The 26,174-nt window shown below is 40.5% G+C and overlaps 1 protein-coding gene across 2 annotated transcripts in view; it reads left to right on the forward strand.

Annotated features, from left to right (window-relative positions):
* The window catches only part of DYNC2H1 (dynein cytoplasmic 2 heavy chain 1), a 147,931-nt gene that overhangs the window by 27,689 nt on the left and 94,068 nt on the right, over window positions 1-26,174 (forward strand). The window contains exons 27-49 of one of the 2 annotated variants that reach the window (XM_081859973.1): window positions 1,392-1,774; window positions 2,011-2,143; window positions 2,688-2,805; window positions 3,321-3,433; window positions 3,522-3,641; window positions 4,527-4,677; window positions 5,903-6,105; window positions 6,669-6,851; window positions 7,430-7,612; window positions 8,213-8,436; window positions 10,312-10,427; window positions 11,165-11,364; window positions 12,766-13,030; window positions 13,493-13,700; window positions 15,587-15,716; window positions 17,010-17,165; window positions 18,161-18,420; window positions 19,254-19,500; window positions 20,871-21,022; window positions 22,732-22,876; window positions 23,535-23,637; window positions 24,642-24,809; window positions 24,921-25,051. In XM_081859973.1, the coding sequence (XP_081716099.1) occupies window positions 1,392-1,774; window positions 2,011-2,143; window positions 2,688-2,805; window positions 3,321-3,433; window positions 3,522-3,641; window positions 4,527-4,677; window positions 5,903-6,105; window positions 6,669-6,851; window positions 7,430-7,612; window positions 8,213-8,436; window positions 10,312-10,427; window positions 11,165-11,364; window positions 12,766-13,030; window positions 13,493-13,700; window positions 15,587-15,716; window positions 17,010-17,165; window positions 18,161-18,420; window positions 19,254-19,500; window positions 20,871-21,022; window positions 22,732-22,876; window positions 23,535-23,637; window positions 24,642-24,809; window positions 24,921-25,051 (4,092 nt within the window). The remainder of the gene's footprint in view (window positions 1-1,391; window positions 1,775-2,010; window positions 2,144-2,687; window positions 2,806-3,320; window positions 3,434-3,521; window positions 3,642-4,526; window positions 4,678-5,902; window positions 6,106-6,668; window positions 6,852-7,429; window positions 7,613-8,212; window positions 8,437-10,311; window positions 10,428-11,164; window positions 11,365-12,765; window positions 13,031-13,492; window positions 13,701-15,586; window positions 15,717-17,009; window positions 17,166-18,160; window positions 18,421-19,253; window positions 19,501-20,870; window positions 21,023-22,731; window positions 22,877-23,534; window positions 23,638-24,641; window positions 24,810-24,920; window positions 25,052-26,174) is intronic. The other variant, XM_081859974.1, reaches the window with a different exon arrangement.

Genomic DNA, 26,174 nt, shown 5'->3' on the forward strand with positions numbered 1-26,174 from the left:
CAATTTCCTGTCTTTTGCCTGAAGCAGGGGTGTGTGTGTGTGTGTGTACACACACTCCTATTTTGTGGCCCTGTTTTTCTAGTTGTGTGAGTGTGAGTGACTGCTGCCTGGAGAATGAGCAGCAGGTTTCAGATTCCTTTAGATCATTTCCTGACACCTAAGTTAGTGGAAGGAGAGTGGAGTGGAGTGATAGAATTATTTTTATTCTATTCTATTCTATTCTATTTATACCCCGCCCTCCCCGGCCAGAGCTGGGCTCAGGGCGGCTAACACCAGTAAAATTACAATAAAAACATAATAGGGGGGGAAACAATTTAAAATACAGGTTAAAAATACAATTTAAAATGCAGCCTCATTTAAATAATAGCCCATAGATCAAAACCATAAGGGGAGGGAAACATAAGGGTCAGACTGAGTCCAAACCAAAGGCCAGACTGAGTCCAAACCTTGCAGGCCCTGCGGAAAGATGCCAAGTCCCGCAGGGCCCTAGTCTCTTGTGACAGAGCATTCCACCAAGTTGGGGCCAGTACTGAAAAGGCCCTGGCCCTAGTTGAGACCAATCTAACCACCTTGCGACTTGGGACCTCCAAAATGTTGTCATTTGTGGACCTTAAGGTCCTCCGTGGGGCATAACAGGAGAGGCGGTCCCATAGGTACGTGGGTCCTAGGCCGCATAGAACAGAAGTAGAGGAGCGTGTTTCTCCCAGGTTGTTACAGGAGGCTCACTGTGTGAACGTAAGCAGATCCTGCTGGATCAGGCAAGTGGCCCATCTAGTTCAGATGCCTGCGGGAAGCATGCAAGCAGGACTTCAGCGCAGCAGCATTCTGCTCATCTGTGATTCTCAGCAACTGGTATTCAGAGCCACATTGTGGATTCCATAAGATTCATGGGGAGTGGCTGTTGTGTGAATGAAAAGGTGGCGTTTGTCATAGAACCTTTTATTTAGTTCCTTAAATCATCATTCACATGTGTACCAATATGTAGCTAGTTCCATAGTGTTTGATTTTGAAAAGATAATCTTGTATTGATTAACAAATTACAGTGGTACCTCGGGTTAAGTACTTAATTCGTTCTGGAGGTCCGTTCTTAACCTGAAACTGTTCTTAACCTGAAGCACCACTTTAGCTAATGGGGCCTCCTGCTGCCACCGCGCCGCCAGAGCATGATTTTTGTTCTCATCCTGAAGCAAAGTTCTTAACCCAAGGTAATATTTCTGGGTTAGCGGAGTCTGTAACCTGAAGTGTATGTAACCTGAAGCATATGTAACCCGAGGTACCACTGTATATTTCATGACTTGTCATTTGTCTGAATCTCTTTTTGTTTTAAGTTTGGCTGTAGTAGAAATGAGAGTCAAAACATTTGCTTGAATGTGATTTGTGTCTGAAAACAGGATTTGAACAGTCGGGCTCATGGCGAAGTTACAATCCGAGAAGCCCTGCGTGAGCTCGAGCTGTGGGGAATTGGAGCTGTCTTTTCATTGACAGATTATGAAGACAGCCAGAGCCGGATGATTAAGTTGATTAAGGACTGGAAAGACATTGTCAACCAGGTTGGTGACAATCGTTGCCTCCTTCAGTCACTCAAGGACTCTCCATATTACAAAGGTTTTCAAGATAAAGTTTTTGTTTGGGAGAAGAAACTTGCTGAGCTGGATGAGTATCTTCAAAATTTAAATCAAATTCAGAGGAAGTGGGTCTATCTGGAACCCATTTTTGGGCGTGGAGCTTTACCTCGTGAGCAAGCCCGATTCAACAGAGTCGATGAAGACTTCAGGTCAGTTTTATGCTGCACAATGTCTTTCAATCCAAATATCTTAAAACATTCTTCAGAATGAAACAATGCAAAAAAGTATGCAAAGCTTATTTTAATCTCATGCGTTTTCATACCCAGGAACAGAATTAATAGTTTTATAACATGGATACAACTGAAGCAATAATTTAGGAATTAATCTATGATTTTTCACATTATAATGACATATTTTTACACCCCCACCCCTGTTCTTTTAAAAGATCAATATTGTTAGATATCAAGCTTGACAACCGCATAACATCCTTGAATGCTCGAGCAGGAATAAGAAATGCCTTGATCACTATTCTTGACCAGCTTCAGAGATGTCAGAAATCCTTAAATGAATTCTTGGAGGTAAACATTTCTAATCTAATAGTGAGCTGACATAGATGGAGTCAGAATAGGGTCACTGAGAAACACGAAAGAATGTGTTGGTGCATCCCAAGGATTGTAGAAGTAGGGAAAAATAGAAGCAACCTAAAAGGGCAAAAAACAAAAACGAAAGACCCAAACAGCCCAGTGAGGATTGAGCAATCCTAGTTGCTACAGGCTGGTGAATGTCGTGGGCAGGGGGGCATGCAGAAAAGCAGGCAGCACAGAATGGCTTCTGGTTCTATTAAATATATATTATTTAAAAATAAATTGTTTGGGGTATTTTATTAACATAAACTCCTGTCAGTGTAGGAGAGGCAATTGCCTTATCAAATAAATGCAGCATATAACAAGCAGAGAGGTGCTTGCAGCAATCTATAAGGATGGGTGGGCTGTTTGGCCAGTATACCTTGGTACACGGATAGCAAAGTTAAAAGTACAGAGCTATGCCTATTTTCATTTGTAAGAAAGTGCGGAATATGATATTAGCATTAAAAGCAGAATGAATTCATCTATTTTGAAACAGGAAAAGCGCTCTGCATTTCCTAGATTCTATTTTATTGGGGACGATGATCTTCTAGAAATCTTGGGACAGTCTACCAATCCTTTAGTTATTCAGTCTCACCTGAAGAAGCTTTTTGCTGGTAAGTTGAGTCATTTCATTGCTTCAGGATGCCACATGAGAAGCAATTCATGCATAAAACAATGTTGTGTGCAAGGGTTTACAAACCTGCATATATCTAGGAACAGCTGGCAGTCAGTTCTTAGTTTCCTGGCAATAGAAGCCTTCAAAGCACCTTTAGTTACAATCATCTTCACTTTCAAATAATAAAAAAAGAGTTCCTTTTTAGCATTTGATATGGAAAAATTGGGAAATACTTCAAGTATAACACTTGAGCCACAGAAGGCTGATGAAAATCTTTCTTCAGAAGTCTTGCTTTAAAAAAATAATAATTGTCTTGTCATTTATGCATGCATGCATGCATATAACAATGATGAACCTTTTAATAAAATTATGTCATTAATTACGAACACATTTATTTAGACACTGAATCCTCTCTTATGAAACATAGTACTGTAGTATAAAAGCTTTATTGTAATCTAATAACATGGAGTAGATTATACTTCATTAACTGAATATTATGCTGTTAATTAACAGGAATTCACAGTGTGAGCTTTGATGAGGACTTTAAAAACATTCTTGCAATGAAATCTTTAGAAGGCGAAGTTGTACCTTTAAAAAATAAAATCCTCCTATCAAATGATGTTGAGGTGAGAAAGTAGACTCCAAACATAATAATAACACAAGCTGGGAGAAGTAAGTGTGATTTGTGATGTTTCCTTTTATGTTATTTGCTAGGTTTGGCTAAACAAGCTTTCTTCGGTGATGAAAGAAACACTGAAACAATTACTGTGTGACTGCGTAACTGCTGGGAAAAGAACTCAGGGTTCAATTGATCCATCACTTTTCCCCTCACAGGTAGTTTTTCTTCTTTCTTTTGCAATATGGTAGTTATTAAAATTGTTTAAGGAGAGACTGCATTTGGAGGAATATTTGACTTGAAAAGAAATAATATTTTTGTGCACTTTGAATTAAAGCTAACAGGCTGAGGTTAACAGATAGTTGTATTGGATTTTATTCATTTATCTTTAAAGGTTAGGCACAGTTTTGGTACTGGTAAAGGTGGGAACACCTTTGTTTGTTTGTTGAAACACTGTATTTTTAAGAGGCCCAATAGTAACTGAAGCTTCATCTGGGCTGGCTTTAAATAATATTTAATGGAAACCTAAAAGTTAAGGGCATGACCATAAACTTACTGCATTGCTACCTTCTGTTCCCAGAACCCCAGCAGACCCCAGGCAGGATTGAAGTCTCCTGGTTTTTGCAAACAACTCCCAGCGCTTCTGTGAATGGTGCAGTGAGCTACAACAGCTTGCAGCCAAGAGCTGCCTGTTTGAGTCACTCTACTCCAGGCTGAATGGTGGGTGACTCTTACCAGTCACTTATGGTGCCTGTAGCCTGTAGCTGTTGCATAGAAGCTCAATCTGAACCTCCAGATTATTACTGTCTTCAAACAAATAATCATAACCCTTTATTTCCATACATTTTTAAAAAATGACTTAGTCCCCATTAGCTGGAACTAAGCCCCATTGAACTCAGTGCAATTTGCTTCTTAAAAAAAACATACATTAGATTGTTAACCAGCTACTTGAAGAGCTCTTTGCATATTAGTATGTTTTAGCAGAGGAGTAGTGTGGGTTTGAAGTTTGCTTAACACTGAATGAAGTGCTAAGATTTGTTGAAGCATCTATCACTGAATACATATAAATTCATTCTTGCTTATGAATATTGTTTTCCCAATAGATTATTTGTTTAGCTGAACAAATTCAGTTCACAGAAGATGTTGAATGTGCAATCAAAGAAGGTAATTTGCAACAGTTAGAATTAGAACTGATGGCTAAATTGGAGCATTACACCAGCATAGACACTAATACAGAAGATTCAGGCAATACAGGTATGAAAGAGGATTGCAATGGCTTTTTCCCCCAGGCTTGAAATTATTTTCTCATAACTGAAGCACACTTGCTGTTAATAATTATATTAAAAATTTTATCCCCCTAATTGTACAATCGGAATGACGGCTGTAATTTTGTATGGTTGTACCCATTTTGACTGTAATCCAGAACTGTTTTGTATGTGATTAATGTGTAGTATTTCATTTTGACTGCTCTATATTGCAAAGGTATCACAGTGGCTTCCAAAATAGTATAAAACAATATATTAGAGAGAGAAATTACAATTGAACAATTAACATTATAAATGAATTGCCAAATATCATCAGTGAACTATGGAACCATCACAGGTCAGCACATCCTAACATTTTGATTCGCCTAGAACACCCAGAAAGACCCCCTCTCCTGACTTCAAAGTCCAGGTCGGGGGATGTAGGATTCCTTGTGCATGTAAGGTGGTACTTACGCTTCCCCAAGGGAAACATTTTGTCCTAAAAGGGAAAGTTGGTGATGGGGTGGTAGTTCTCAGTTCATAGGTGTACTACTACCTCATCTGTTTATCACAACCAATAATTTTAGGTTAAAAATAATGGATATGACATCTGGGCATCTGCTGGGTGAGAGGTTTGATCCTCTAATCCATTTGAAGTAGACGTTCCAATGCTAACTGTAATGTAAACCATTTAATGTACAGTGGTACCTCGGGTTAAGTACTTAATTCGTTCCGGAGGTCCGTTCTTAACCTGAAACTGTTCTTAAGCTGAAGCACCACTTTAGCTAATGGGGCCTCCTGCTGCCGCCGTGCAATTTCTGTTCTCATCCTGAAGCAAAGTACTTAACCCGAGGTACTATTTCTGGGTTAGCAGAGTCTGTAACCTGAAGCGTATGTAACCCGAGGTACCACTGTATACCATAAGAGTAGCTGGGGAAACCCAGCCAGATGAGCGAGGTATAAATAATAAAATTATTAAAAATTAATACTATAAGACAAGCCACTTGGCAAGCTGCTTCTAAATTCAGATCCTACAAAAATTACATCTTCTGTTAAATGGTTACATTGTATACAATGGGTGACACTTTCCCTCCTTTTGTTACATTTTATTTGTAAGTGTGAATGAGAAGCTTATGATTGGATAAAGCAAGATAAATAAGAGGCTGATATAATTGCTTTTAAACTTTTAGTGGTCTGCTTAATGGTCTCCTGGAAATAATATTATTTATCTTCAGAATCTGGGATCCTTGAGCTGAAGCTTAAAGCTCTTATTCTTGATGTTATTCATAACATTGATACTGTGCGGCAGCTAAATGAAGCCCAGGTGCAGAGCAATGATGACTGGGCCTGGAAGAAGCAACTCAGGTTTTATCTAAAGAATCAAAGATGCTACATTCAAATGGTAGATGCTGAACTCGAGTACACTTATGAGTATCAGGTACTGTTCTCATTTCAGTTTCAAAATTTATTGCAGGGATCTCCTAATCATGCATTTTTCTTGCATTCAGAAATACTACTGCTTTCCCCATCCCTCCTTCATAGCACATTCCATATTATTTAAGGGGAGCAAAAACTATAGTCACCCTTGCTCACTAGCTGAAGTGCTTGAAACATTTCTTGACTCCTGTATCCCAGAATGAATGGATAATTATTTTCATTTGTGTTTGCTCTTGATAACATGTTCCCCATCAACTGTAATAGCCATTTTTGTTTACCTTTTTTTAATCATCAACTGTTCAGCCATATGACATACATAAGGTACCTCTTTCACTTCATGGTGTGCTTCCTTCCTTCCATGGCAAGCTAACAGATTTGTGGGCGACTTCAGGAAATATAGACTTATGCACATTTGTATGGTTTCCCTCATATTTGACATTTGAGATTATTACTTATTTGGAGTTTGCAGTTCTGTTGTCTATTTTACATCTGTGCGATTGAGCTAGGATTGTAAATTTGATCTTATTGTGCTGGGTGATAAGATATGTTTCTTTATGTCATTAGGGTAATTTGCCAAAGCTTGTTTACACGCCATTAACTGATAAGTGTTACCTCACACTTACCCAAGCTATGAAGATGGGCCTCGGAGGGAATCCTTATGGTCCAGCAGGAACTGGCAAGACAGAATCTGTAAAGGCTCTGGGAGGACTGCTTGGAAGACAAGTTTTAGTTTTTAATTGTGATGAGGTGAGACAGCATATTCAATTCCAAGTCCTTGTTTTGGCCTTTATAAGCTACTGCTGCTTTATCTTTGATGCTATATTTTTGCAAGTCCCTTTTGAAGTCAGGTTGTGAAAAGCAAAGTAAAATTATCCTGAATTAACAATAATTTATAATGTTACTCTATTAATAAATACAACAATGTTCAGACAGTATTTGCCCCTGCCGCAGACCTCTGCATGTGACAAAATCAAGAGTGGGTCTTGGGCTCTCATGTTTCCTTTTGCTCCCCCAGTGCCATCTCTGATTCCTTGTAAGCATGTGAAAGAAAAACACAGAGCCTATGTTTAAATTAAGGCAGAATCTCCTAGTTTGTGTGCTATCTTGCAGTAACAGGAGTGGAGTAGGAAGTATGCAAAACTAAGACCTGTGTGTGAACTAGTCCCCCCATGCATGAGGAGTGGGAGAGGGAAGCAATGTCTGAATAGGCCCTAATGTATTTTTCAAATAACATTACTCCCCCCTTCAATACATTTATTAAAACTTTTCAAATAGGAAATTGAATACTGAAGGTTCCATATCTTAACTAACATTCTTATTTCAAGGGCATTGATGTGAAATCGATGGGGCGAATATTTGTTGGTTTAGTGAAATGTGGAGCCTGGGGCTGTTTTGATGAGTTCAACAGGCTGGAGGAAGCTGTTCTGTCTGCTGTATCTATGCAGATCCAGACAATTCAACATGCTTTAAAGAAACACCAACCTGTGTGTGAGTTACTTGGAAAGGAGGTAAAGTATGGTATTTTATCCTCTTTTACAACAGTTCTGCCATTTTCTTTATTTAGGGTTATGTACCTTGTCTGTTCCTGTACCTTTGCAGTGACACTCTACTCTGTAGGATCTTAATGAGTGAAAGAATCATCCTTGGACCCCATCTACTTTTTTCTTTCTTCTAAATTTCTTATGAAACCTTTTTTTTTTTTTTTTTTTTGCATGAGAAAAACTGTAAAGGTCAAAGAATTGTCCTAACTGTACACTAGTATAATTCAAAGGATTTTAGTAATTAGAATTTTCAGCTTGTTTGTGTCAACAATTATCTTTAGAAGGCTCTCATAAAGAGAAAGAACATAAAAACTAGATAGATGTCTAAAATGTATTTGTTTGGCACCAGTGGATCAGAACAACTGCTTCTTTAGTACAATGTCCTGTTTGGGTCAGCGGCTGGTGCTGGTGCTTCAAAGGAAGATGTGAAGAAATAGCTTCAGGGTAGAGTTGTTTCTTGCCGTTTCTGGCAAATGGGGAATGAGAATACATGGGGACTTTTCCAAATAGTCATTAGATACACAATTGTTTCATAAGTCCCTTATGAATGCATTTTTTAAATGTCAGGTTGGAATGGATCACAACTCTGGAATTTTTATCACAATGAATCCTGCTGGAAAGGGCTATGGAGGCAGACAAAAATTGCCCGACAATCTCAAACAACTTTTTAGACCTGTTGCTATGACTCGGCCTGATAATGAACTCATTGCAGAAGTGATTTTATATTCAGAAGGTTTCAAAGATGCAAAAACTCTGGGAAGAAAATTAGTGGATATTTTTAATTTAGCAAGGTAGGTGTTTTATTCTATCTCCAGGCAGTCCATTTAGGAAATATAAACTTTGGCTCTTTGGGATGCATGCTAATTCTTTAATATCACCTCACATGGTACTTTGCTATTCCTGAATACTAAAAATCGTAGAGGGGGGAGTCATGGCTGTGAAGCAATCTTGTCTTCTTCTTTTGATCTAGTGTAGCATATTCATTAAGGGTAGGTGCTATGAGCTGGAAGACCCAGGTTCAAATGCCAGCCCATGCATCAATTTCCTGACTGGCTTTAGGGGAGTTACTGACTTACATCTCCTTCCCCAATACAAGCATAGTAATACTGACTAACTTTATAGGGCAGAGGTGGGGGGCCTCTGTCAGAGGCTCCTGTTTGGCTCATGAGGCCGTCCTTTTGAAATCACACCTACCTGTCAATTAATTGATGTCACCTTGATGTCAGCTGATAGGTGGGATCAGCTCAGTTGAGCTGCATGTGGTAGTTCCCTGCTCATTGACTGATGTGGTGGTGTTAAATCCTGCTAGTTTTGCTGCTGATACCAGTTTCATTCAGGGAACTCCTCCACATAGCTCAACTCCACACCCATCAGGGGATAGGTAAAGGTAAAGGGACCCCTGACCATTAGGTCCAGTTGTGGCCGACTCTGGGGTTGCGATGCTCATCTCGCTTTATTGGCCGAGGGAGCTGGCGTACAACTTCCAGGTCATGTGGCCAGCATGACTAAGCCGCTTTTGGCAAAACCATTGCAGCGCACGGAAACGCCATTTACCTTCCCGCCAGAGCGGTACCTATTTATCTACTTGCACTTCGTGCTTTCGAACTGCTAGGTTGGCAGGAACAGGGACTGAGCAACGGGAGCTCACCCCGTCGCGGGGATTCGAACCGCCGACCTTCTGATCGGCAAGTCCTAGGCTCTGTGGTTTAACCCACAGCGCCACCCACGTCCCATCAGGGGATGAATGAGGTTAAATCCTGCTCTGTAACTAGCTCCCCCACCCTTGCTGACCAACTTTGAAAGGTGGGGCAGTCCACCCAACTGTCAATCACCTGTTGTCATTAAGATGATTGTCTGGCTCAACTCCCTGTCAAAGTTGACCCATGCAGTGGGGGGAGATAAGAATCTGGTCCCACAAGCCAAAAGGCTCCCTGCCCTTATTATAAAGTTATTGTAGTAATTACAACTGGCATTGGATTGGAGACTCTTTTTAATGAGAGGTATGGACAGAGAAGGGAGTCAGTTGCTGGGTAGATGAAAGATAGATTTGTGTGAAAGTGCTGTTGAATGTCTCTTATCTACACTATTAGTTTTGTGTTCCAACTGCTCTTCCCTTTAATCTTTGTAGCCATTGAGGCAGAAGGCACAGAGTGACACAGCAAATTATGATTATTATGTGCTTTGACATAATAATATACCGTAGTTAATGCAAGCTGAGATTCATAATCCAGTTTCAAACTATGGTTTCAGATGAGGTGTAGTTAGTGAGCCTGGCCAGTGGCCTATCTAATCCAATGTCTGCTTCTCACAGTGTCCAGCCAGATACCTATGGGAAGCCCTTACCAGCATCTGAGCACAACAACACTCTTCCCCTTTTGTGGTTTCTAGCAACTGGCATTCAGAATCATAGAACCACGGAATTGTTGAGTGGGATCCTGAGTTCATCTAGTCCAACCTCCTGCAATGCAGGAATAATAGAACCACTTCTGACAGTGGAGTTAAGCTGAACTAACCATGGTTTAATGTTGGGTTCTAACTTAGCCCCTGGTTTTGCATCTCTTCGTTACTCCATTAAAGCTTTTGATTTCTTCACAAGTACTAAAGGGAAGTAGACCAATGATTGTACATAGAGAAAGCATTAAAATATGACTTTTTAAAAAAATCAGGGAACTCTTGACACCTCAGCAGCATTATGATTGGGGCTTGCGAGCACTGAAGACTGTTCTGAGGGGATGTGGGAACCTTCTTCGACAGTTGAAAAAAAATGGAATGAAAGAGACAGGTAAAACTTTGACGTTGTCTTTCTTTGTATCTTTATAGAACTTCTCAAATTCAAGCATTCTGTTTTTGTGGGAATCTTTTTGACGCCAGATGTAAAATCTTTCCCCCCGCAATTAGAATCCTGCAACTGACCCACAGTCATTGGAAGAGCTGTGGCCAGGTTCACACGGAGTTGACGTATTACCATGACCGCTGGTAATACCCACATTGCTCTTGATTCCTAGTTCCATTCTCAGGAACCTAGTTGCTTCAAATAAGAGCCAAAGTTAGATGCTGCTTCACGGTAGTGTATTATCTAACATAGCTACAGGAATCCTAATGTCTTTTGAAGTCATAGGGAAATATAAAAAATAGGAAGTTTGTTGAATCTGGTGTCCTGTCAAACAGTAGACAATGCTTGGCACAGTGGGTTTGCATTAACAATTAGCTATTTTTTTCTGAGTTGTTGAGCTTATTGTTAAAAAGACCATAGCTTTCTTATGAGTTGTGGCATAAACCTAAGAATTAATGTCTTCACCACATTGCTGAATATTTTCATATTCAGTATATCATGCAATATTTCATATTCAGTATATCCTTTTGTCACTGAATTTCCATGTGAAATTTAAGGCATTACAAATCCACCATCTGTAGGGATTGCATTATCTTGTGATGCTAGACACCAAACTAGTGTGTTTCTCTTACATCTTGAAGCACGAAGAAATTAAATTGTATCTTCTTATCTTTTCTCCCATGTAGTAAATGAAAGCCATATTGTAGTCCAAGCACTGCGACTCAATACGATGTCAAAGCTTACGTTTGCAGATTGTGCACGGTTTGATGCATTAGTTAGAGATGTCTTTCCTGGTATTGACTTCAAGGATGTAGATTATGCAGAGCTAAATAATGCTTTACGAGAAGTCTTTGAGGAGGCCAATTTGGAAATTATATCTACTCAGGTAAGTATTAGCTACAACCCTAACTAATACTGAATACCTTGAGTTTGGTCTTTGCCTAAAAGTCTTAAGAAGCTTATAGTGAATCTGTTGTGGTTATAAAAATACTAAAGGGAAAAAATATTAATTCCGTAGTTATTGGAAATACGTTTGCGGTTTATGTAAATGAATATATGCAAAATGTATATATGTAAAATCAAATGTAAAAATATTTTACTAAGTTACATTTTAATAAGCTTCATTGATTCTTGTGGCACTTACCCTTGCAAACCTGTAAGATTAGAGTCAAAATAATTTAGTTCTTGATCTGATCTGAATTGCTTGACACAAAATCCCTCCATGCAATTTAAAGACACTAGAAGCAATGATTTTATTATCTAATTGTGTGAAAGAAGCATCCAGTTGTTTTAGTTACCTCCTCACATTGCTCAGGAAAATGGAACAGGTGAACTAATTTTGTGGTGTAGACTTGGTCAGATGACTCCTTCCATGGGAGGGGGTGTTAATTCCCCCCCCCCTTTTTGCTGTTATGTTATGTATTTAGTGTTTTTATGTTGCAAACAACCCTGTGATCATTGTTTGCAACATAAAAGTTACCTGCCTTAGCCCAGGACAGAACTATATTCGTGGTCTCAAACCACTAGGTACCTTTACTCACTTTGTTTTGCTGATCGGTCATTTCCTTTCCGCCTCCTACAGTGTCCTCTTTTAATTCAGATTTGGGGGGGGGGAGTCTTTTGTTCTCTCTCTGCTATTTTTCTTCTTTTATGGTTTCCCTCTGTCAAAACGAACCCTGCAAAAAAAGAAAAAGAAAAAAGGAAGCATACTGTACCCAGTTCCCACCCTAGAGATCAAGTTAGCTAGGGCACATTCCACACTATTGGATGCATCTCCCACTGTAAATGGATAAAGGAACATGGGTTCCTGGCTCTGAAGATTCATTCTGGTTTGGGATGAATGAGGCATCCAAGGCACACTTGGCTATAGCAACTAGGCTTGGCTTAGCAGAGAGCTTTGACTTGTGCCAGTCCCCTGGGAGGCAGGATGAGGGACCAAGGTTCTATTCTCAGATGTCATTATCTAATTGGCTGTGGATATTCCTCAGTCTTTTTTCTTAAGCTTGGTCATGGGACAGAATTAGGGAGCAATCATCTGATCTGGACTAAATGCCATAACTTGGTTACATGTTCCTTTCTTCCTTGGGTCGTGAGATGAGTTAATCCAGAATATCAAGTGCCTTGTTCACCCAAAGTGAAAGGAACCAGGACTTGATGTTCCTTTTTGTTTTTAAAAGGTAAACGGAAACTTGAAAATGTCTTATTATCTGCTCCTTATTTGTTTGAGGGATGATGTCTATAAACATTTAAGTATGTTTTATCCTTCTACTTTTTCTTTTTGGTAAAGATCAAGAAAGTTTTGGAATTGTATGAGCAACTACGCCAGAGGATGGGGGTAGTTATTGTAGGCCCAAGCGGTGCAGGCAAGTCAACCCTCTGGAGAATGTTGAGGGCTGCACTTGGGAAAGTTGGCAAAGTAGTGAAACAATATACCATGAATCCCAAAGCTATGCCTCGCCGCCAGTTACTAGGCCATATAGACATGGACACCAGAGAATGGTCTGATGGTGTGCTTACAAACAGTGCTCGACAAGTGGTACGTGAACCAGCAGGTACGTCTGTGAATTAGAAATCTTGGCTTTCATAAACAAGGAGTTTTATTTTTAGATCCTAATCTTGATTACTCTGAAATAAGACACCACTGTACGTATTAAAGTGTGAATAGAATTATAATTCTAAGTTTGGTCGATCTTATGATATCACCATAAAAGGAGCTGTGTTACTATGTGTGTTTACTTACAAGACACTAAGTAAATAAGAAAACGACTATGGGGACAGTAAGAATTGTTTGCATTGTAGCCATTTATAAGCATGTGGTTAGAGAGAGCATATTCATTTGGCTTGATCTACTTGTTTGTTCATACATGCAGTTGCTCACATTGGAGTTCCTCAAAATTTATAATTCCCGTCCCCTGTATCCACTCCAATTGCAAATGTTAAAATAAATCTAATTTGAACTCCTACTGAAAAGTGACTTGTTTGAGATACAATGTTTGGTTACTGTTTGTAAATAGATGTTACTTCATGGATAATATGTGATGGTGACATAGATCCCGAGTGGATTGAGTCCTTGAATTCTGTCCTTGATGACAACCGTCTGCTTACTATGCCTAGTGGAGAAAGAATTCAGTTTGGCCCAAATGTGAACTTCGTTTTTGAAACCCATGATTTGAGTTGTGCTTCTCCTGCCACAATATCTCGAATGGGGATGATCTTCCTAAGGTAATTTGACATTTGACATAGATGTGCATTAGAGTGATTTTCAGTGATTATATATTCTAAGGAAGGTTGAACAAAATTTGAGGTAAAGTTAATTTAAAATACACACATTATTTTAACCAACCATTGTTTCATTCCATTGTCCCTTCATTGTTTCCATTTGCTTGTTGCTCATTTGGAAGGTAGGTAGTGTCTCTTAAAAGCACAACACTCTTGCACAAATGTTATTGGCAGGCTTCACTACATACATGGAATTGGTGACCTCTCCATATTGTTCCCTTTAAATTGAGTTGTGGGTCTGACAGCAACTGTAATGGGATTCTTATGCATATTAACAACTTCAAAGAGGGCTTCAAAGAAACACCAATTAGATAGTTGGCCATGTTGGGTTTAATAAGCTGAGATATGAAGAAGACATAGCTGCCACATAGTTTTTTTGCTTCTTTCTTTGCATGAGCAAGTGAACAAGCCAGGAAGTCTTCAGTAAACTATGGTTTTCCATTTCATCCAAAACCAGGAAATCGTAATTAGCAGCTTTGGAACATGCTAAGACATGAAGGTGTAGTTTGAAGTATGCTTAATAGCTTGGCTTGTTCTGAAGCTGTCAAACATAATTTTCAGTACTGATGACATGGAAGATTATTTTATTTAAATAAACCATTTAGCTGCAATTCAAAAGGCAAATATAAGACTTCTGGGCTTGTTTGTAGGGGGTCGCAAGGGAGGCAGGGGGCGGTATGCCCCGGGTGCCATGTCGTGTGTGTGTGTGTGTGTGACAAGGCACCCCATGGGGTGCTCGCCCCGCCACCCCCGGACGCGGCGGTGCAAACAGCCACCATGCCTCCCCAGCTGCATGTGGCGGATCCTCTGTTCGCAGCTGCAGCTACAAGCAGAGGATCCTGCCACCGTCCATATGGCGTTCGAGCGGCACCGGTGGCAAACTGCTACGTACAATGCATGTGCAGTGTCGCACGCATGCGCTATACATAGCAATGCTTCACATGCGCTGTACATAGCAGTTTGCTGCTGGCGCCGCTTGAGCGCCGTATGGACAGTGGTGGGTGTTGTAATCTCGAGCCTTGTCAGAGGAATTTGCCACTCTCCAGGCACCCGGCTTAGATTACTTGTTGACCTCCCTGTCTGCGACTCCCGGCAGGAGACAGGCGGGGTCTCTATCGGCGATCCTCCTCAAACGTGAGAAGAACACACCACTCTTCCCTCCTCCCTGTCTTCCCCAGGAGGGGGAAAGAGACAGACAGAAATGTATTTACATGCCTTTATTTCTGTCTATGCAGCAGTACAAAGAAACACGTCTGTACTCTCCAAACACCAACAGCAGAGAGAGAGACTCCACCCCTGTACATCCAGTACAGGTCAGATGACACACTGAGCTAACATCCAGTGCTCAGTACAGTGAATAGACTGTCCCTTTGCTCCCACGGTACAGCCCCAAACATCAACATCCTGTTTGGCTTTCCAGCCAGCTGCAGCTCGCTGCTGCATTGCTCCTTTTTCGTAACAGTGGGATCCCTCCGTCGCCGCTACAGCTGCAAGTGAAAGATCCCTCCACTGCCACTGCAGCCGTGAGCAGAGGATCTAGCCACCATCCATATGGCGCTCGGGCGCACCGGCAGCAAACCACTACATACAATGCATGCACAGTGTCACACGCATGCGCTGTATGTAGCGACGCCACACATGCGTCGTACATAGCAGCACAGAGCGTGCGCAGCCGGCGGTTTGCCCCGCCCTGGGTGTCGGTTAGCCTTCGTTCGCTCCTGTTTGTAGGCTTGGGCAAGGAGGCTGCGTGTGCTCTTCCTATACTTGTTTATATATTGGTTTATGGCAACATATATTCTTGCTTTAATCTGAGGTATGTCCCATTCTAGTGATGAAGATACTGATCTTAATTCATTGATAAAATCCTGGCTAAGGAACCAACCCGAAGAATGCAGGCAAAATCTTGAAAACTGGATTGGGGATTATTTTGAGAAAGCTCTAAATTGGGTCCTAAAACAGGTGAGTGACAATATATATATAAAGAGTGTCTAAGTTTGGCCTCATTGAGGGGCAGTATTTCAATATGAGTAGGATAATGAGAGTACCTCTAAATGTTTTTTTAATTGAAAAAAGCACTGTACAGTGGTGCCTCGCAAGACGAAATTAATCCGTTCCGTGAGGCTCTTCGTATAGCGGTTTTTTCGTCTTGCGAAGCAAGCCCATTGACAGCTTAGCGGATTAGCGCTATTAGCGGTTTAGCGGCTTTTAGCGGATCCACTGATAAGCGGCTTATCAGTGGATCAGCTGATAAGCGGCTTAGGGCTTAGGAAAAGGGGGGAAAAAGGGAAAAAACCCCGCAGGAACTCGCAAGACATTTTCGTCTTGCGAAGCAAGCCCATAGGGAAATTCGTTTTGCGAAGCGCCTCCAAAACGGAAAACCCTTTCGTCTAGCGGGTTTTCCGTCTTGCGAGGCGTTCGTCTTGCGGGGCACCACTGTATATCAATATTTTAAATGGACAAATTCTAAGTTGAGTGTCGGAGGTCTTTAAGTGGGTTCTAATTCCTCCTCCTGTTTCAAAGGCAGGAAATGATATTAGCATTTTCTTGTCTAAAGCCTCTGCTGAACTCCAGTTTCATTTCCTGCCTTGCTTGGAGCAGTGCTCACGTGTCTCTCTGTACATGTATTCTATCTTGCTCATCTGACGTGAGCTCATCTGACGTGAGGGAGTCCAAAGAAGTGATGAAATTGTTATGACAGAAATAAGATTGTTTATTATGTGTGCATTTATATTTAAAAACCTTAATAAATATTTATAAAAAAAAAAAAATATCTTGCTCATCTGCATGGATAACACTGTGACCAAAGCCTCAACAGGCAAGGGGATATCAGAATGGGTCTCTCCATTCTGAGGGACAGTGCTGATCTCCTGGGCCAAGAGATCAGAACACATTTGATGTGTGATAGAGTGGAGAGGCAGAAGGAGGGAGTGAGTCAGTCCCATCCTATCTTTCCTTCTTGCTCATCCATTGCTTTGCTGATTGTGGAGCCTATGAGCATTAACTATAGTGAGTGTGTAGTTACCAGAGCAAATGTTTTAAGATAGTAGATAGAATCTATGTGTTGCTTCTTAAGACAGATGTTCTACCAGACACCTTGCTTTTTTAAGATTGATGTTTTAAGATTGTATATGTACTTTTGAGTGCTGTCTTGGCCACTCTCAAGTTTCTGTTAATATTTGCCTCCCTACTTAAACTTGGTCCTGCTGTTGCAAGCTAGTTTACAGGTTGCTTACTGCATGCTCTATTTTACAGAATGACTATGTGGTAGAAACAAGTTTGGTTGGAACAGTGATGAATGGTTTGTCCCATCTTCATGAGTGCACTGAACGTGGACAGTTTATAATCAGCCTGATAAGAGGACTAGGTGGAAATCTCAACATGAAATCACGGCAGGAATTTACAAAAGAGGTATTATTGAGAAGACAAAATTATTCTAAGCATTAGCAGTTTCAGGTTAGACATAGAGGGGAAGAGAGGGAGAGAAAGAGTTTAAGATTAAAAATGTCTCTCAAGAAGAAGAAAAATAGCCAAGAACTTATATTGGCACTCAGTTGTGCCACCAAAAACAAAACCTAATAGTCTAAATCAGATGTGAAGTGCAACAAAATTTCTTACATAACAAACAATGTGATAAGGGAAAATGTATAGTGATTTCTAGATAGCATATGAAGATAAAGCATTGTACAAGTTTAGCATGTCTCAATACAAAAAGATTAGTACACTTTTTTTTGAAGCTAAGCTTTTTATTGTTGGCTCTCAGGCAGAAGGAGAAGTTATATAGAGGGGTTGGACAAAAGAACAGCAGTGAAGCCATTTTGCCACATCGCTGTGAATATTTATTGTTGAAAGTCACATTTAGTTTTGTTAAAAGAAAAAGAAAGAGACTAATAAATCTAATAAATAATAATGAAATAATACCCTGAGTAGCAGAAACTTCTGTTACATGTGGTGGAGAATGAAGAGTCAGTGTTTTGGATCCAGACTAAGTCATGCTTTAGTCCCTTTGATTTCAATAGGACTAAAATGTGGCTAACAGTCTAGATCTAACTCTCTAGAATCATTAGAAGGGAACATGCTTTTTATGTTCTGAGCATGAACTGACATATTCAAGCTTGGGAGATAATTTTCTAGATGAAAAGAGGATACAGTTATTTTCTGTATCTAAGTTTCTATATCCAGACTTATGGTCTAGATATAGAATGTTTGGTTTTAACTGTTTTAACTGATTATTTTATTGTTTTATTCACTTTGTAAACTGCTTTGAGGCTTTATTTCAATCAAATGTTAAATAAAATCTGGCAAAATAAATAAATAGATGTTTTTGTGAAGGATGTGTTTAATAGCAATTACGTTTGGTATTTTTAGGAGTACATTTAACAATGTTTTAATATAATTTTTGAAAGGTGTTTGCTTGGGCACGTGAGTCTCCACCGAATCCCAACAAACCATTGGACACCTATTATGATCCAGATACTGAACGCCTAATGTCATACCAATTGAAAAAGCCCGAAAACCTGACTGCTGATGATTTCAGCAATGTCCAGACTCTTCCAGTCATTCAAACGCCTGATATGCAAAGAGGCTTGGATTACTTTAAACCTTGGCTAGGCTTTCATAGTAAGCAGCCATTTCTTCTTGTTGGGCCTGAAGGATGTGGAAAAGGGTACGGATTTTCATTTTCATACTAATTGTGATATCAGTGCAGTCCTACTAAAACTTAAAATGATGTTGACGGCAGTATTACTTGAAAATCACATGTTCTCTGATGGATGTGTTCCGCTACTCCAGGCATGTGGATTTCCTCCACCTGTTTTTTTTATACCATGACATCACTGCCCTGTGCTCCATTCCTTCTGAATTGCAGGTTAACTAAGAATATTCCTAATATATAATGTGCAGGTTGCTGTGGGTTTCCCATGTGTGTCAGGTTGTCACATGGTGTCAAGGGTGCTCCCCAGCCAAAGGAATGCACATGGCAGATAGTTAACTCTTTATTGTCAAAGAGAACACCTGCAGTCATTTCTATGGCTCTGAATACCTATGCACACTAATCTAGCGCCTAGGCAACTATTCCCAGGTCCTAGGCTATATGTTGCTTCTGCAAGCCTAGTGCTTATCCTCACATTTAAGGAACCAACTCTAGCTGAGCTAGAGGGAGTCCAAAGTGGTTGGAGCTTTGCCTTGAGGGTGAGTTGTGGGTGGGATTTGGATTAATTGTGAACTAGCAAAATGAGAGAGGAGCTTCCAAATGAAGTGCTGTGCAAGATCAACCTCACAAATAAATGAAAATTCAAAGAAGCCTGAAGGATTAGAAGAATTTTAAAGTTTAGCTTACTAGCTGTGCTGTAATGAATACTCATGTAAAAACCATGTACTTGTCCAAGGTTAATGTTTTGGTTTCCAGTTGTTGCATGTTCATTTCACATGGCTAAGACAGACTTTAGATGTTTCTCTCCCAATGTGCTGTATTTGCATCTTTTCATTTCCCCCCTCCAGAATGCTGCTTCGTTATGCCTTTTCCCAGCTTCGGTCCACTCAAATTGCTACAGTTCACTGCAGCGCACAGACTACATCTCGACATCTGCTCCAAAAATTAAGCCAGACATGCTTGGTGATCAGCACCAATACTGGGCGCGTATACAGGCCAAAGGATTGTGAAAGACTGGTTTTATACTTAAAGGATATCAATTTGCCCAAACCGGATAAATGGGGGACGAGCACACTTGTGGCTTTCCTGCAGCAGGTGAATAGAATTTGGTTTAAATGTTGCTTTCAGAATTCTAGTATAGGAAGGAGCTTCACACTTCCTGTTCTGCTTTGAGTCACATTTGATGTTTTCACGAAATTGCACTATAATATCTGGTATAATATTTGTTTCTTGAAAATCCTTGTGTATTTTTTTAAAAGCATGTTTCTCTGAATACATTTGTGTGCCTGTCAGCAGAAGACTTATTGTTCAGGAGGGTGAGCTTCTGGGTGCGCTGCATGGCTATCTATTCATTCATTGCTGTCTCAGGTCGTAATTCTGACATTAGTCCTTTCCCCAAATAGGAAATTACGCAGTCCATTAAACATGGGTGCAGAATAAAGTTTGCGGCTTGACAAGAGTAAGCAAGACAAGTTATGATGCATAATGTTTGGTTTAAATAACAAGTTCAGGAGTGTTTGTAGTGCAGCATTTTGGTTCAGTTATTGTGGAAAACAGGTCACCTGTAAGAAAACCTACTTCAAATTGCTTCCATTCAGTGTTGTTTTATTTCTTACCAGCCATTCTCCTTAAGGGTCCAGTGGGAGGGTTGCAATAACTAAAATATTAATATTAAAATCAGTTAAAGCAAGCTACAGTGTAAAGAATAGGGTGGGTTTGAATTCTGTCTATAGATACAGATAAGGTACCAAAGGCCCAGGTAAAGAGGTGCATCTTCAAGATTCAATGAAAGCTACATAATGAACCTTGCAGATGCACCATGAGGAGGAATTCTACACCTTGTGTCGTGAGTCAGGCAGCTCTACTATGGCAATTGGGGCATCTGATGACATTGAGGTGGGACTCTCCTGGCAACCCACTTGGTCCCTTCTCAGCATCTAGATCAGCCTCCCAGGTTGCTGGGCTCCTGCCCAGGATTCAGTTCACAATCAACCCATTCTTCCTCTTGCTCTGATCAGCCCTGTTTAGATATCTCTATGGGGCTCATAACATCAGTAGTGATTTGGGCAGTCTCTTCAGCTAACAGTGGGCTTGCTGTAGCATCCCCAACTTATAAGATCATGTCTTCGCTCTTTTCCCAGTGACTAGTTCTCCCCAAAGTGCCTTCCATTTTGAGTGTTAACCACCTCATGTTTACCTTCATATACTGTAGAAATTTCATACATTCAGAATGAATGAATTAAGGAAATTTATGTGTTTTCCGTAGTAGATTTTGTTTACATAATTCAGCATTTCTCCTTGAAGAAATATGTGCATATATACATTTCGCATAGAGTTAACCTTTATTAGACCACATAGTCATAGTTACTGCTATTTGCATAGTCTTTAAAAAGCCTCTTACAAATATTAAACATTTTTTCTGCTTATTATATATGTCTGTTCTGTAAATTTTATCTTATCCCAAGGTGCTGACGTATCAGGGATTTTACGATGAAAATCTTGAATGGGTGGGGTTAGAAAACATCCAGATTGTGGCTTCCATGTCTGCTGGGGGAACACTGGGAAAGCATAAACTTACTTCCAGGTTTACTTCTATTGTCCGTCTGTGTGCAATTGAGTAAGTATCTTCTTGATAATTCTTCATATTTCCATGTATTAGACTGACTTTGAATTGATGAACTCTTTTTATTCCTCTACACATCTATGTTCTCTAAATTATAGCTTAACATACATTATCCTCAGAAAAGTAGTATGCTTATTGTCAGGGCCTGGCGTTAAGGGGGAAAGATTGGGGAGGAATGGTAGAGGCCGACCCCCCTTCTCCTGGAGCTTCCAAAGGAGAGGAAATACAGCAGTAGTTTGAGGAAGGCCACAGCTCAGAGACAGGCGAACAGAAGAGTTGAGAGGTGTTGGGAGAAGGGAGGGGGCAGCCAGCTGATGTTATCACTGGAGAGTATTTCTGATCCCCCTTCTCCTAGAACTTAGCATTCATTGAGGGTGCAAGAGCAAAGGACTCGGAGACAATTAGCCCCTGGTGGCCACCGTAAGGGGAAATGCTGTTGGTAGGAAGGGAAGCGGGAGGAGCAACGCTATTAACAGGAGGCAGACTGCATTCTTTGTCTCTTGCCATGATGGTTGAATAAACTCATTAGTAAGAACTCTTTGTTTTTCTCTGCTCCTTGCAGCCACCGGGGGAGGGAGAGAATTCCCTAGAGTCTGACACTTATGGAGAATAGAATTTTTATTTATACATTCTCTTTAGTGAACATATAACATGTCCACTCTTTAAAGAAGGGAGCAGGCGGTGTTGCACATGCAAGCCTCTGCTGGCTCAATTTCAGACCTTCCCTCTCAGCATGGAAAGTCTGAAGGGAGATTCTAAGAATGTTTGGGTGCAAACATGTAGAACCCTCCCCATTATCTTAAAGTCATATGATCTTAAACTTGGATATCATCCATATTAAGGTAAAGGGACCCCTGACCATTAGGTCCAGTCGTGGACGACTCTGGGGTTGAGGCGCTCATTTCGCTTTACTGGCCGAGGGAGCCAGTGTGCAGCTTCTGGGTCATGTGGCCAGCATGATTAAGCCGCTTCTGGCGAACCAGAGCAGCACATGGAAATGCCGTTTATCTTCCCGCCAGAGCGGTACCTATTTATCTACTTGCACTTTGACATGCTTTCGAACTGCTAGGTTGGCAGGAGCAGGGGCTGAGCAACGGGAGCTCACCCCGTTGCAGGGATTCAAACCGCCGACCTTCTGATCAGCAAGTCCTAGGCTCTGTGGTTTAACCTACAGCGCCACCCGCGTCCCTTCCATATTAAGGTAGTCCTGCATTAATCTAATTGAAAGCATAGCTAATGCAGTCTGGTTCTGACTCATCTTTTGGTTACTGGATAAAAAATAGTACAGGCAGCAACCATTTTGTGCCTATCCAACTGATGTGAGACTTCAGATATACAGGTCCTTTTGGTCCCGGAAGAGGGCATAACGGGGGCTGGGCGGGCTTATACGCACTCCACCGATGTACACGGGGTCCAGGAACAGAACCTTTGTGCAAAATGGTCACTGTATGTAATGATCTTATAAATTAACATTTTTAACCAGTTACTGGCACAATCTTTTGGATGAAGATCTTCAAAGAAGCCAAACTGCATTTCATTTTTGGTCTGTTCGGCTCATACTGATGGTTATCATAGAATCATAGAATCATAGAATCATAGAGTTGGAAGAGACCAGTTCTAAGTATAGTTATAGTTCTAAGTAAACAATACAAAGTAATTTAAAATAACTGTGAAAGTTTGATACTTATAATTCCAATTTCTAGTTATCCAGAAAGAGATCAGCTGCAAACAATTTATAGTGCATATTTAGAACCTGTTCTACACAAGAACCTAAAGAATCATCCTGCTTGGGGATCTTTGGCGAAAATCCATCAGTTGGCAGGATCTATGGTTCAAGTATATGAGCAGGTACAAATGATTTAATCTGGATTCTAATGAAACAGTATAAACTTTAGTGTAGAATTTATGTCTCCGAGTTTCTACATCCTGGTGAAATAGCAAAATACCTAGTGGCGCAAATGAATCTATTCAATTGTGTCTCCCATTCTGTGTTTCCTCTGTGCTTTACAAACTGTTTCTGTATATGTACCAGATTCACCTGTATCCACGTTTTAATGATTTTAAACTTTGTAGTCATATTTATAATGGTGAATATTTGAATGCCCCAGTGTCTTTTAGAACAATGCAGCTGCACTGTGTACAATACATCTGGAAGCAAGATTCATAGAATCATAGAGTTGGAAGGGACTATGAGGGTCATTTAGGCCAACTCCCTGCAACGTGGGGCTCGAACCCTCAACCCTGAGATTAAAAGTTATATCCTGAATACCGGTATTTTGCTATTCACTAATGAAACAATTCTATAGTCCTGTGCACACTTACTTGAGAGCAAGTCCTGTTGAATTTTGTAGGAAGTAAACTTGTGCACGATTGTGCTTCTAGGCATGTAAATGTATATACATATATTTTGTAGAAAAAAATGTAGGAATTTACTACAATATATTGTTGAAAACAAGTGGTAGTCTTGTAGTAAAAGAAGTAGTTTTGACATCATTTATATTTCCAGATTCGAGCAAAATTCACAGTAGATGACCATAGCCACTACCTATTCACACCATGCATTCTTACTCAGTGGGTTCTAGGATTGTTCAGATATGATTTAACAGGAGGTGAGTAACTCTGACTTACTCTATGACTAAGCACCTAGTTAAGTTTTTGCTGGAGTTGAAGTTGCCAAGCTGCTTCTTAATCTCTGCAGACTGTTCTGATGCATATGCTGCTTCAGGTTCAATACTATTGGCAGTATGTCTGGCACAGATAATAAATGCAAACAGTATAAAAGGCTGTAAACATTGCGGTCAGTATGGTGACATATGCATATGTGGTGGCCATGTCCCGTTGTATCCAAGTTTTGAAACCTGCCATTTGCAGAAATGGCAAACATTACACATCAAACTATATGCCACACCATAACTCTTTTAACCATTTGAGAGGAGCAAAATGAGAAATTAATATCTAGGGAACCAATAGTATTTACTTTGTTCATTTACTGCTGGGTGATAACCAAAATATGAAAAACTGCAGAACTTTCGACATTGAATTCTTGGTACAGCGAGCTGTGGCAATTAGCCCTGGCAGAAAAATTGATATATCAGTTTAAATAAGCAAAAGGCAAAGCTTTTATTTTACAGATAGAGAGACAGATAGACAGGTATTATTTTATTTCAATTGCAAGTCAGAGACCTATGCAGCAACATCTACTGAAGTCTTACCTCACATTATGAAAAAAGAGACAGTATGAGCTGTAATATTATGATGTAGCATACATCTTTTATTTGTAACACCATTTTGCTGTCTTACTTGCTGCTAATATGAGGAGTGACTATACTTAGACAGCTATCCTGCCAATGACCTAAATGAAAATTCCTACTAAGTGCCATTGTATTGTTTTTATTTAATGCTTATGAAGAGCTTGGTTTTACCATGTACTTTTGAAATTAGAATAGTTTTGAAGCCTTCATTTTCATTCTTGATTTTTATTTCCCCCTTTGCTTCTTGATGGTCTCCTTCTGGTATGTAACCTATATTGCTGCATTAATTTTGACTTTCTGTTGAAATGCAGAATTTCAGGGGTTGAACTCTATAATGTATATTATTAATTTATACTTCATAGGGGCATCAACACACACGGTAGATACTGTTTTGGAAATTGTTGCTTATGAAGCCCGCCGTCTCTTTCGTGACAAAATTGTTGGATCCAAGGAACTTCATGTATTTGATAATATTTTGATGAAAGTTTTTCAAGGAGATTGGGGTTCAGATATTTTGGACAGCATGGCAGGTAAAATAAAATAAAATGGTTGGTTTTGTTTTCATGTTTCCAATATTTATTGCATTGAAATAAAATTTATATAAAATATAATATGACCCCACCTTCATTATATTTTCACAGATAGTTTCTATGTAACATGGGGAGCTCGTCATGAACTAGGAACCTCTATGGCCCCAGGACAAACATTGCCATCCCATGGAAGGCCACTTGGCAAACTTAACTCAGCAGACCTAAAAGAAGTCATCAAAAAGGTATATCAAAACAGATCAATATATTTATACATATGTACTTCAGAAATTCATATGAGACTGAGTACTAACTTGTACAGACAGACTTTCCCTCACTCAGTGCGACTTCCCCTTCTCTCTTCCTTTTTGTAGCACTCTCACTACCCCAAAATTTGCTCTGAAGAGTCCCCCAACTGCTGTAAAAACACACAGTGCAGCTTATTCTATAAACAGTTGCTAAATGCAGCATCTTATACAGCTAAGGTTATCCCTCATAAACTTACTTGTAGGACTTACTTCTGTGTAAATATGCATAGGATCAAGTTTCCAAGCTCTTAATCCAGAGGTCAGCAAACTTTTCATCAGGGGGCTGGTCCACTGTCCCTCAGACCTTATGGGGGACCGGACTATATTTTGAAAAATATAAATACCCTGAAAGCCAGTCCCACAGCTGCCTCCGGACCTGGAGGAGGAACATACTCTGCACGCGCTCAGGAGTGCGTCTCGGCGCCGCCTGCTCACTGGCTTTGTTGACAAGCAGCAGCCGCTCCATCGGCCCATCCCCGCGGAGCTCCCAGGCTGCCTTCACCACACACTGCGGCCCGTTGTCCGAGGCCAGGTTGGTGGACAGGCCCTGCACGCGGAACACCGGGCAGGCAGCGCACAGCACACCCTCCAGCTGCTCCAGTGCGGCCACCGAGTGTGCCACCCGCAGCAGCGCCAAGCCGGGCGCCAGGTGCGGGCCCAGCAGGCGCACCAATCCAGCTGAAGCCCCGTGCCGTGCCTGTCACAATGCCCTTGGCGCGGCCCAAACTTAGTGTGGTAAATTACTGTCTCCTGCTGTATGTGAATAATATACCATAGTATTAGGTGTCTTATACACTTAGCCAAGAGAGGGTTGACCAAAAGCTTCCTGAAGAGTGTGAATCTTTCCCTGCCTTTAAGAAACTGGAGGAACACAACCTACTTGGTGGTGTCCAAATGCCCACTCAAAAGCACCTTTCAGATAAGACTAATGGTCTCATTTGAGGTGATCTAACGTACTACTAATGGTGATGTTTCATCTGTGATAGCGGTTTCATATCTACTTGCTGCTTATTGTGTGTTGAACATGTGTGAATCAATGAATCACCTGTTCTTCTATTCC

The sequence above is a fragment of the Podarcis erhardii genome (assembly GCF_964252035.2).
Source record: "Podarcis erhardii genome assembly, chromosome: 4".
NCBI classification, from domain to species: Eukaryota; Metazoa; Chordata; class Lepidosauria; order Squamata; family Lacertidae; genus Podarcis; species Podarcis erhardii.